Source organism: Cynocephalus volans, chromosome 1, assembly GCF_027409185.1.
Source record: "Cynocephalus volans isolate mCynVol1 chromosome 1, mCynVol1.pri, whole genome shotgun sequence".
Classification (NCBI taxonomy): domain Eukaryota; kingdom Metazoa; phylum Chordata; class Mammalia; order Dermoptera; family Cynocephalidae; genus Cynocephalus; species Cynocephalus volans.
The window spans coordinates 242,371,581-242,384,272 of NC_084460.1; the positions used below are offsets into that span (position 1 = coordinate 242,371,581).

At 36.0% G+C, this 12,692-nt stretch overlaps 2 protein-coding genes across 2 annotated transcripts in view; one reads left to right on the forward strand and one right to left on the reverse strand.

Moving 5' to 3' along the window:
- CHN1 (chimerin 1) overlaps positions 1–12,692 on the reverse strand; it is a 179,700-nt gene that overhangs the window by 99,943 nt on the left and 67,065 nt on the right. The window contains exon 5 of the mRNA XM_063095144.1: positions 11,970–12,083. Coding sequence (XP_062951214.1) covers positions 11,970–12,083 — 114 coding nt within the window. The remainder of the gene's footprint in view (positions 1–11,969; positions 12,084–12,692) is intronic.
- On the forward strand, positions 11,093–11,762 carry LOC134361073 (signal recognition particle 14 kDa protein). The gene has a single exon (XM_063076001.1). It carries the CDS (start codon positions 11,117–11,119, stop codon positions 11,447–11,449), a length of 333 nt encoding a protein of 110 aa, XP_062932071.1. The 5' UTR covers positions 11,093–11,116; the 3' UTR covers positions 11,450–11,762.

Here is a 12,692-nt window from a genome sequence, read left to right on the forward strand (position 1 = left end):
GGAACTGTAGCTAAATTCACAGAATCTAGCTCAACATGTTCTTAAACTACCAATCATCAGTTAAAACTAAATTAACAAGGTAACAATGGTGTGGGCACACATTAGCTGTTTATTACACAATTATAGAGCCAAGCAGACATTAGGTCAAACCTCTGCAAAGACCAGAGAGCCCCTTTGCTGTTATGGTTAGCCACTCCCTAACAATTATCATTTAAAATAAAATGTAATATATATACATTCCATAAAAATGTATATATATTTTATGCATTATCAATTTCTGGAAGGACAGACAAATAACCGTGAATGGCATTATCTCTAGGGAGAGGAGCTAAAAGTACTATAATCCATCATCATATACACATTTTTCTTATTTGAACATCTTTTTACCATATCTATTTGCTTATCTTCATAGGCTTTACACAAAGGCTTATCTGCTTTATAAAAATGGTAATGTGTTGATAACTTTAAAATCTTAATTATTAAAAAGTAATTGATTTAAAAGCTAACAGTTTACTCTTGTGGCACTCCCCTTGTCAAATTATATTAAGTTCTGCATGTTTTCTTGTTGTTTTTGAATGTTGTTTTTAACAAGTTATATTTCTCTATTTCTTAGCTTTTGTTCTTGAGCAAGTTAAGGCTTGGTCTTCTCCTCTGTAAAATGCAGAAAATAATAGTATCTACCACAAGGGCTTACTTTATAGATAAACTAAGTTTTCTAATGTATTGCCATGAATAGAGGTTACAGGTTACAAGATATCAAACTTGTCCAGCCCTTTCAGAAGCCAGGAAGGAACCGATACAACTGAAGTCCTTGGGCTACTCACATTTGGTCATGATCAGCTTCATACATTCTCAATGTATCATACGACATCATCATTTTCTGTAAGTACTACAATATGAAAAAGGTTGGGAAAAACTAAAGAATAATTCACATAGTGTATTAGCCCTCTTTGTGTTGCTATAACAGAATATACGGAACTGGATAATCATAAGAAAACAAAATTTATCGCTTACAGTTTCTGAGGCTGGGAAGTCCAAACTCCATCTGGTGGTGGCGACAGTGACTCAGGGGTCTCACATTGCAAGATGGTGGAAGCAGAGAGAGCAGAGAGAGAGAGACTCTCTTTCTTCTTTTAAAGCCCTCAGAACCCCACCCTGACCACCATTTTTAATCCATTCACTACTGCAGGATCATACAACCCAATCACCTCTTCAAGCCTCCACCTTTCAATTACCATAATAGGATTTCCCACCATCTTCACAGTCACAGCGGGGGCTAAGTTTCTAATACATAAAACTTGGGGGACACAATTCAAGCTTCAGGGAGTTTGGGGGGGACACAATCCACTATACATAGTATTTACCATAATGCCTAAAACAATAAATATTTGTTAAATGTTCACTATTATTATATTCACAAAACTAAGTCCATTAATAAAATATTTAGGTGTGCCAAATCATTCACAGAAAAGCTGCCACATAATAAACACATTCTGGGGCTGCAGATCTGGTTACTAAGAAGCATCTTAAATTAAGAGAATCTAGTATATCTCCAACTGCACCTTACAGTAGATATACAAGTCAGATTCTAGTTCCCCTTTGCAAAGTAGATAACCAGAGTCAGAGAGTCATCCTTTCATATCAAAGTTCCTGTTGATTAGCCCCAAAACGTACTTAAAACTCAAACTCTACACTAAATGAAATCCTCAATGGAATCTTCTTTATAACATGCCTTAAAAATACAAAAAACAAAACTATCTTAAAATCGACTTTTTTGGCTCTCTCTACCTTCTGCTTTAAATCCACTGCTATGTATGCATACTTTTGAGAGAGAACTGAAGTTTGAACTGACAGAACACTAGTAAATAAAAATCATACTGAGGATAAAAATTTGAAAAATGAAGTACCACCTAAGAGTAAGGTGCAAATCAAAACCATAATGAGATACTACTTCACACCCACTAGGATGTCTGTATTGGAAAAGACATAATAACAAGCATTGACAAGGATGTAGAGAACTCCCTGCTTTTCTGGTAGGGTTGTAATGGTATTATAATTACTTTGGAAAACAATCTGGCAATTCCTCAAAAGGCTGCTTTTGAGTTACAATATGACCCAGCAATTTCACTCCCAGGTATATACTCAAGAGAAATAAAAACATGTATATGCAAAATTGTACACAGCATTTATCCATAACAGCATTATTTACAGAATTATTAGTTATAACCAAAAAGTGGAAACAACCCGTGTCCATCAACTGATGAACAGATAAACAAAATGTAGTATATCCATACATTAGAATATTTCTTCCAATATTATTCATTAATAAAAAGGAATAATGCACTGGTACATGCTACAATGTGGATGAACCTTGAAAACATTATGCTAAGGAAAAGAAGTCGGTCATAAAATATCACATGTTATATAATTCCACTTATATGAAGTGTCCAGGATATATGAATCTATGGAGACAAAAGTAGATTAGTGGTTGCCTAGGGCTGGAAGAGCTGGGGAGAAATGGGAAGTGAGTGCAAATGGGTATAGAATTTCTTTTTAGGGTGAAGAAATGTTTTAAAATTGTGTTGCATAATTTTGTGAATGTACTAAAAACCATTGAATTGTACAGTTTAAATGGGTAAATTGGTATGTTAATTGTAACTTAAAAACCCATTTATAAAAAGAATAAGATACAAGAATGAAAAAGCCATGCTTGCAAATAGAGTTAAAAAAAAAAAAAAAGTTGCAATTTTGTAATACATAGAAACAGTGCTCGGTTGCCATAGGTAGATGTTTCATAACACTCTTTGGATAGGAGGCAGTCTTTTTTGGTCCAGGAAAAAAAATCAGAAAACAAGAAGAAAAAAGAATCAGTGAAAGACCTTAAATTCTTTTCTCTATCAATTTAACACTTTTAGGTTCATCTATCAAAAAAGGAAGTGAAAGAAGAAAAAGAAAAGAATAAAGGGGAGGGGGGCTGTGTGTTTATCAGAATTTACCAAACAGAACAAACCTGGTAGATTTCCTTCCTTTTTCTCCCTCTACTCCCAGCATTTAATCCTAATTTGTTAACTGAAAATAAAAAATAACTCAAAGACTCTTCATACTCAGCCTATATATAGATTTTCTCTCCCTGCAGACAGACCACATGGGAAGCCACTAATCAGATGGTTGCTTCGTGATCATGGAGTCCAGAGCAAGAGGAACTGAGTGAACCAAATGTTTAAGAGAACATTCTCAAAGAGTGTTCCACTGAGAGATTTTATGAAAAGAGGGTCTCATGATCAGATGAGTTTGGGAAATGTAGTATAGTCCTATTAACAACTCTCACAGGCTCTGAGAAGTACTGAAGGAAAGAAATCCAACTGATTATGCATAATGGAAGGGAAATCCACACGGCTCCTTGTGTTCCTGTCCATGCTAGAGACAGCACTGCCAATGTTGGCCAAGATTCCCCTCCAGCACAGACCCTAGATGGACTGTACAACACCGGCCTCTGTGACTTCTCTTTCTATTGTCCCAGGGCTGAGCAATCCTTATGACAAATTATTTAAATAAGCTGATACATTCCTTTTATAGTCAAATCTTCAGAGTTTTGGGAGGTACTGTCTTTCATTTTGACCCAAGGATACAGCTAATGTCTTCATTTCTTCTCAAAACAGAAACATCCCTATTAATTTTTTTCTCTGATTGCAAAATGATATATATACATTGTAAAAAAAAAAAAAATCAGGCAACTCAAAAGGTACAAACACCTTTAAGTTCATCACTCAGAGATAAACCTTGAACATTTTGATCATTCTTTTAGACATCTCTCTACTTAAAAAGATTCTCATAGATATATAATCTTACATAAATAGTAGGATACTACACATACTTGTGACCTTGAAAGAGCCAATCCTTCAAGATGGATCCTGAGTGGCTAACTGGGTCCAAATTCTGAATGGAGCCAAGCAGCCATTTGCTGGCTGGAGCTTACACAAAAACCCTGTAACCTCAGGAAGAGCACTGGCTAAATAACTGAATTTGGGGATTTTTGTAGCTATATGTTCCTGTTTATGCCACCAGAATAAACCACTGCTGTAGAGCCCCATTTTGCCACCTGGACCTGACCAATAAACAATTTTAGTAATAATAAAGGACTGAACAAGCTTGCATCCCTCATTTACATAGCCATTTGGAGTAGGAACCCGGGCAGGAACTGTCTCCATATAAGACAGCCCCTCTGTCTGTTCTAGCAGAGAGCACTTGTGTTTTGTATGAAAGGTCATGTCACCCTGGTTTGCAAACTGTTTGCCAAATAAATTCTCCAAATTCTCTTCCAGTGAATTTTGTTAACATAATGTTCTGTATAATGAATTTTATTTTTCAGATTAACAGAGGATATATATGTTTCAGCTATGACATATTTTTAAAAGAAAACATAATTTGTCCAAACATTATGCTTTTTCAGTTTTTAAATATTCGTTTGTTATCCATTATTCAAAAAATTTTTAAATGATTCTTATCTTGATGTTCATAATAAAATCAACAAGAAAGTGCCAAGTCCTGTGGGTGTCAGGCATTCTCTAGAATATGTCCAAATACATCCTAGAATATGCAGATACAGGATTTGGGGATTAACAAGACTTGCACATATGTCACCTTGTTCTTCTCCCGATTTAGAGAATCTAACATGAGTCAGATTAACAGGAACGTCTCTGGAGTTGCCAAATTTGGAATTAACATTTCTCCTCAAAGTGAGCCCTTTAAAATCTAGAAGATGTCTAGAAACACTTCTAAATATCACTTTTCCATAGCCAAAGGAATACTGCTTAATAAATTATCTAAATAATTCTGGAAAATTAATTCTCACCCCCCTTTCCACTCATCATTCTCATTGTTCCAGCAATGATCTTACTAAATTTCAAATGTAAAAATCACCGTCTTCTATTAAAAGCCTTCAGTGACTCCCTTTCCTACAGAGAAAGTACAAATTCTTAAACATGAAACACCAGGCTTTCCTGGCGCACTTACTGTACTCCCAGTCCCCCAGCAGCCTGCCGTATGCCATATGTTCCATGGTGTTCTACCTACCCCTGCCTTGGCCATTTCTTCTAAAGTGCTTATTTTTTTTTATCACATCCTACCTATCTACCTGGTAAATTTCTAGACTACCTTTAAGAGCCAGCTTAAATGTCTTCTTTCTTGACCCACTTGAATAGTACCTGGCAGAATAAAGAAACTCAATAAATGCTGTTGTTTTTGACGATTGGATTATCTGGGGAATTATTTTAGTTACCTGATTTAACAATGAAGACCATGTCCCTGATTTCCATGAAAGGCCTTGACATATTCTAGTGACATACCAGGGATAAATATTTTAAGGTATGTATTAGTCAAAAGTACTATGGGTTTTACTGTGCTAAATTTAACATAATTAGGTTTTTCATATCACCTTTAAAATACCAAATTATTTTAATGTCGGTTTAGGAAATATATTTTAAATGAAGTTTTTAAAATATTATAGGCAACAGAACATCAAAACTCAATTTACAAAACTTTGGTGCCTGGTCTTGCATAAATAACACTTTCTTTAGAACTCACACCTGATTTTCTTACTATTTACTAAAGCTAAAATTGAATATATGAGGGTACTTCAAAAAGTTCATAGAAAGGTTTGTATTATCTTTTAATTCTATTTTTCCACGAACTTTTTGAAGTACTCTCATACTACGTTAATAAGAAACTGACCAGGACTGAAAGATCTGAAGAATTACATGATAGGTTGGTCCTTACTGCCTAACAAGGAAACCACCTTAACAAGTACAGCCTATAATGTTGTACTGGCCATAGCTGGCTGTCTAATTGGTATCCATTTTCTCTCCCTCCCTCCAACCTTCTTCCTTCATTTAAAACAAGAAAGGAAAACCAGGTTTTGTTTGGTCATTCAGCCTTCCTCCCAAAGTCTCACCTTCCAGAAGAAAGTGACCCCACGTCCCAGTTCTAGGAGCAGGTGCTAATCAAAAAAGCAATCAGTACGTGCATTTCCCTGAAGATGTTATTGGCCCGGGGATAAGAAATGGAGACTCATGTTGGCCCTACCAATCCGAAGGGAAAAATACATAGTGCATGAGAGAGGAGAGATTCCCTTGGACCTTCCTGCTGGGCATAAACAAGGAAGCACACAACTCTGATAGCCCTGGCAGCCACCTTTTGGCAGCAAGGAAAACCAGCCTTAGACTGAAGCTGATGCTGTGAGTTGTCATGAACAGAAAGAGAAAGAGCACAAGTCCTTCATAACATCCCTGCAATACTGACCATTCACACTAGTATTACATTTCTGAATTTCTCATTATGTGAGATACTTCCTTAAATAATTTATGTTTAAGCCAGTAGAGTTGCTTATTTTGAATATCAGATAATACAGATAATACTTGTAGCTGAAAGTATCTCAGTTGATAGAGAATATGATTCTTGAAAGTGGGATGCTGATAACAGACTATAAAAAGGTCTCTTATGAGCAAAACTGGGATTATCATCCCCATTTTACAAATAGAAAGCTAAAGCTTTAAAAGGTTAAATATGTACAAGGTCAGGCAACTATAACTTGGGTTCGTCAAACTCTAAAATCTATACTACAACTTCACTTCCAAAGTTTTAGCAGTTTGAGTAGGTAATTGCAATTATTTTGTGACAGATTTTTAAAATCTCAATTCCTTATTCTTTTTCATCTCCCTCTTTTCTATCTATACATTACACTAAACGGGTTCCTATCTCAGTCACTGGTGTTTTAAATGTTTCTTCTTCTAGCTTCCTTTTCTAGATTTAGTAAAGAACATATTTAAGATTTTATTTTTCTGCTCAGTAAAAATAAACAAACAGCTCAAGCCACTTTAAAAAAGGAATATTTCACATCAAAGGGAACCAACATTGATAGAACACCCCATATAATGTCAAAGTAATGCATAATGTTAGTTACACACATTAAATGTGCAACACTGACATAAAGATATGTTTTTATATTTCAAAAAATAACTTGAACAGAGCCAAGTATGCCGTCCATCAGATGGATGACTTAGCTGGAATTATAGTGAGATCCTAATGTTCAGCTATGATTCATCTATTTACATATTTTAGTTAAAGCGGGAAAGTAAACAGCTGTTAGGATGAAAATGCCACTTACAAACTTGTTGAGTTAGTAAAGGCCCTTTTGCACTCATACCAATTCAATAATATAAAATAAATAAAATAAAATAAAAATTTCAAATAAAAACAGTAAAAAAAAAATAGTTCTGAATGGGCTGTGATTATACTTATACCCAGATATTGTTTAGATTTTTATCAGGTAGAGTAGTGGCAATGATAAAATAAATGCCAAATATTTAAAAAGTCATTTCATATAATCACACATATTAGCTCTTCACTGGTCTTTTTTACCTCCTTAGTTCATTATTTCCAAAAAGCAAATGAAAATTCTGGAACTAAATAACATAGTATCTGAAATTACAAACTCAATGACTGGGTTTAACAGCAGATCAGACATAGCAGAGGGCAGGACTAGTAAACCGGAAGACAAGACAATAGAAAATGTCTAAACTGAGCCTAATAATTTTTTCTTCTAGTGAGTAAAAGTGCCTTATAAAACATATTTTTTAAAAAATTAGATCTAAAACTCTGAAAACCATAAAGAAAACATGTTTTCAACCAAACTTCTTAAATTGTTTTAGGTTACTCACAATTGATATTTGCTGTGATATATCATTAAACTATAGCTATTCCAAATGCTGTCAAAAATACAGAAAACCCCAAAGTCACTTGGAAACATTTCATAAGTCATCATCTAGTGCCTGGGCTAGCAGATTCTCTTCAACTATACATTCTGAATATGAGGATGCCTATCTGTATGCTTCCCTTGTATAACAAACTTTCATTGAGTAATAATAATTTTTCCTGAATCAAGGAATCAACATGAGCAGAGGCAGAAAAGACAGACAGGCCTAGCCTAAAATTCAGGCTGACTCGGGATATGGGAGAAGATGCAGCTGAAGAAGAAAAGAAGAGCTCACCCACAGAAGACCTGCCATGCCAAGTAATGAAAAACCTCTTTTCTGACTACAGAAAATTGGTACTGTGACAGCATACATACAATACACACTCCCTTAAATAATACCTCGCATTATACACAAAGATCATCAGTGAAGAATTAGGCCCCAACAAGTGCAGGGGACATGCTAATGAGTAAAGGAGGTGTGTTCTTTGAAATCCTTTGCCCTACTCAACCCTACAATCTTGCTGATCACTGCATCAGACTTTAAGACTAATCACTTATGATTCTGTGGAGGATACATTAGAGGGGACATGGCTGGACACAGGGAGTTTTCTTAGACAGTTATAGCAATAGTCCAGGGAGTGGCTTAAAGTTGAAAGGGAGAGGAAATTTTGAGAAATACGTAAGAAAGTCTGGTTGTGTAAGAGAAACAAAAAGGAAAATTCCTCTTAACCATTAGTTAATACAGGCACAGTACCTAAGGCTTTCCACAGTCTATGAAAAGATATAAAATATGAAAAGAAAGGTTCATATTTGGCTCCAAAACACAAAAGGAAAACTATAAAACAAGTTAATTTTAAAAGCATTTTTTTTTTTTTTTTTTTTTTGGTGGCTGGCTGGTATGGGGAACTGAACCTGTGACCTTGGTGTTATCAGTCAAAAGCAACTTATATTAAAAAAACTGTACACAATTTTAACAGCAAAAATATATATATTTGATATGGAATATAGTGCAGTACAAAGTAAGGTGGGGGCCTCTAAATGAATGTTGCCAGGGCCTACATAAACATCTTAAAATAGACATAAGATAAAAAAGAAAAATGATTTCCTGGTTTCTGTCTTGTGGAACTGACTGAATAACAGTGTCACCAGCTAAAAAGGAAATATGACACAGTATATTTTGAAGGAAAAGTAATAAGTTTGATTTTGGACATTGGTTGAGGTATTTATTGAGGAACTCGCATTCAAAGATTTATTCCTAATTTTAGAGCTCTTGATTAACACAATAAATGACTAATAAACACTGAAGGCTATAAGCAAGACAAACTGGCTACCCCAAATGGATGCATTACATCAAAAACAAAACAAACTGATGTGAAATGGGAGAATCATCAGTTGAAATGGGAGTATCAGATAAGAATAATACATGTATCATTACAACTTCTATTTCATATTCTGCTTAACACTTCCCTGCCATACATCTAGTTTAAAACAAGGGTAACGTCAATCTTACTTCAGCACATAAATTACTAACAGTGCATATTCACAAATTCTACTCTCTACACCACTACAGCCCCTTTTACTATTATTTCTTTTCCAAGTAGCAATTTTATGGTGATTTTCAATAACAAAAGAAAGGCTGTATATCACTCCAGACCTATGCATTAAAAACACTCTCATCAATCTAAAGTTCATCTGTTCTCCAATTTCTATCCTAAGATTTACTAGGCTGGAGTTGATGGGAAGTGATCATAAACTTATCAAATCATGAGTAGGAAGAGAGAGGGCAAGAGGACAGGAATGAGGAGGAGCTTGGAAGGTTTGGATGCTACTTTTCTCCAAACTGAATTTTTGGCCCTCAAGTATTTGCTAGTGTGAAAACTGTGTGACAGCCATGTTAGAAGATGGGAGGTGATATGGTGTAATGGAAAGCACTTGAACTTTGCGTGAGGCAAAACTGAGTTCAAATTAAACTTTTAGAACTTTAATGTGATCTTGGAAAAAAGGAGTGAAACAGCAACAAAGGGGAAAGGAAGAAAGAGTTATGCAGATTTCTGTCTCTCATTTCACCCCACCTCCTTCTTCTTTATTCTGGTCCACTATCCTTTACATCAAGGATTATTTAACCAAGACAATCAAATGACCAGACTATTTGGAAATGCAGTGGTACAGACTTCTGGAATTATTTTATAATTCTTCTGTTAGAAGTAGAAAGATGAAGAAACCAACTTCAAGAAATTCTGTGATTTGCCCCAAATCAGTCTCCTAGTTCAATTAGTGGTAAAATGAATCGGTATTTTAATTGCCAGACCAGATTTTTTCCTCTGTATACCACAATTCAAACCTGAAAGACAATATAATTAAGTAATTGAAGGGGGATTTACACTTTATAATTTGCCATAAAAAGCCAATTTCCATAAACTCCTATGACAAGCTTTATTCTCCAAATATGCAATTGATCCAGAATTCTGTATGAAATAACACTGAAGTGTATTATTCTATTTATCAGAAAGATGAATATTATTAAATCTTCTGGACAGAAATAAGAGCAGTCCTTGTTCACTCACACAGACTTAAATAACTGGAGAAGGAGTTAGACATTAATGTTAGTCCTAAGCACTAACATCATCTTTCTATTCTCTATTTGTGGCTACCAAAAGAATTATCATTTCTTTGACCTCTTTCTTAGGAAGTTGCTACTTTTAAGTCTCTTCCAAAGAACAGATGAATGTATATGTAAATGAACAAAAGAAGGAATGAACAAAGATAATGAACATTATTCCAAGCCTTTGGAGAGGCAGCAATGCAGAGCAATTAAGAGCACAGACTATGAAGTCAAACTGCACAACATTACATCTGTGACCTTGGCCAAGTTACTCAACCTCTAGGTCCTCTATTTCCTCATCTATGGAGATAACAACAGTACATAGAGTTGTTATGAGGATTAAATGAGGTTAGAGGCCTGGTATGAGGTCAACCCAATGGATAAGCATGTTACTGTATTATTGTTCTTATTATTGGGTTATTATTGCAGGGTTACTGGAAATGTTTGTTTCTGGGCACTGTACCATAAGCCAAGAATCACCAAAACACTAGGCAAAATTCAGTTGACAGGGAAGAGAAAAGAGCTCCCAAGAAAAGCTGCTTGAACCAAAAACCAATGTAGGAGAAATGACTAGGCTTTTTAGCTTATGAATTACAAAGATCTTTGTCTCAGTCCCTTCCCCTATTCAAGAAATAGATGGATGCCAACACAGCAAGGCAGATGGGAGAAAAGGGGTAAGATAACATGGAAGGAAGCAGCTACAACAAAAATGCTTTAAAAGTTTTTCAATTCGGTGCTGACGGAGCGGAGCCAGCAGCGCCGGCATGGTGCTGCTGGAGAGCGAGCAGTTCCTGACGGAGCTGACCAGGCTCTTCCAGAAGTGCCGGTTGTCAGGCAGCGTGTTCATCACCTTGAAGAAGTATGATGGTCGAACTAAACCCATTCCAAGGAAAGGTTCTGTGGAGGGCTTTGAGCCCTCAGACAACAAGTGTCTGTTAAGAGCTACTGATGGGAAAAAGAAGATCAGCACTGTGGTGAGCTCCAAAGAAGTAAATAAGTTTCAGATGGCTTACTCAAACCTATTGAGAGCTAACATGGATGGGCTGAAGAAGAGGGACAAAAAGAGCAAGAGTAAGAAGAGCAAAGCGGCACAGTGAAGGGCACCAAATTTCCTGCTTTCACCAACTAACCACTGAATTGCTATTTTTTCCTTTGGTTTTTACTTTTGGCCACAAAGCAAGGTTTCTGGGTCCCCCACAGTAACTGTTTTCACGTGAGATTAGGGTTCTTTTGGAAAGAACAAGGTTGTAATGTTTACAGTGTAGTTGTGGTAAGAGGCCAGTTTATTTTAGATCTGGCTAATTGGTCTGGGCTGCATGATTGTATATTCCTGGATTATAGTTTAAAAGTCTCTGTAGTCATCTCTGTGAAGAGCAATTTATCATTAAACCTGTCTATTTATCAGTAAAAAAAAAAAAAAAGTTTTTCAATTCTTAATTGCTGAGTGCTACCATTCATGAGGAATTTTTAAAGAATTTCAAAGCTATTAAAATGGTAATTAGGTCCCAGGAAAACAAGAACCAATTCAATTACATGCTGGATGCTTTTAAAATTTAAAGCCCTCTATTAAGAGGGTTTTAAATGAAGTGCAGTTATAATTGCAGGTCCATGACCAACCTTAAAGCCAAAGTATAGGTTCCTGGCTGACGTTGGCTCTCCCGAATGAGGTAGCTCCCCTCAGCCACACTCAAGAGCTGGTCGGCTACTCCCCTGGAGATCATGCCGTGAAACCTAAGAAACAAAGGCAATTCAGAAACTGCATGCTTTCCACATTTTCCAATAAAACAACCCGCCCCACCCCCACCCATCTTCTCCTGTTGTTTTCTAGACTAAGTACTGCCACATAATCAAAGGGAAGCACTTGGGTTTAACTACACTTGTGTTTCTCTGAGCCTGGCCTATGGCCAACTTCTCTGTTGTGGTAAGAACAGCACCAAAGTAGCTATCCAATCCAGTTACCAGTCATGAAATCAAAATTCACATCCATCTAAGGGAAGATCAACCACCTCTCTTGAGAGGACAATTCTCTTCTCATGTAGCCATTTAACCATATGGACTTGCTAAAATATATACTGAAATGAGCCCCATTTCCTTTCTTCAACTACTGGCAATGCTCCAAAATTTTGGCTCAGAGTCTATGTTGGCAATTTTCCAGGACCCTGGGTTGTCCTTAATTGGCATGATTGCCCAATAATGTGCATAATCTGCATTACTGAATACTCAAGCTAAAAGCAAACACTATAATACTTGCTTTCACTCCCTGTTATCTTTGATTAACAAAGAAAACAGGAAGAAGAATAAACAAATACTACACTCTTTACACAAGCACGGTAGATCCAT

Excerpts from the sequence above, each read along its gene's own strand:
- LOC134361073 (XM_063076001.1), top strand. The coding sequence starts at position 11,117 with ATGGTGCTGCTGGAGAGCGAGCAGTTCCTGACGGAGCTGACCAGGCTC.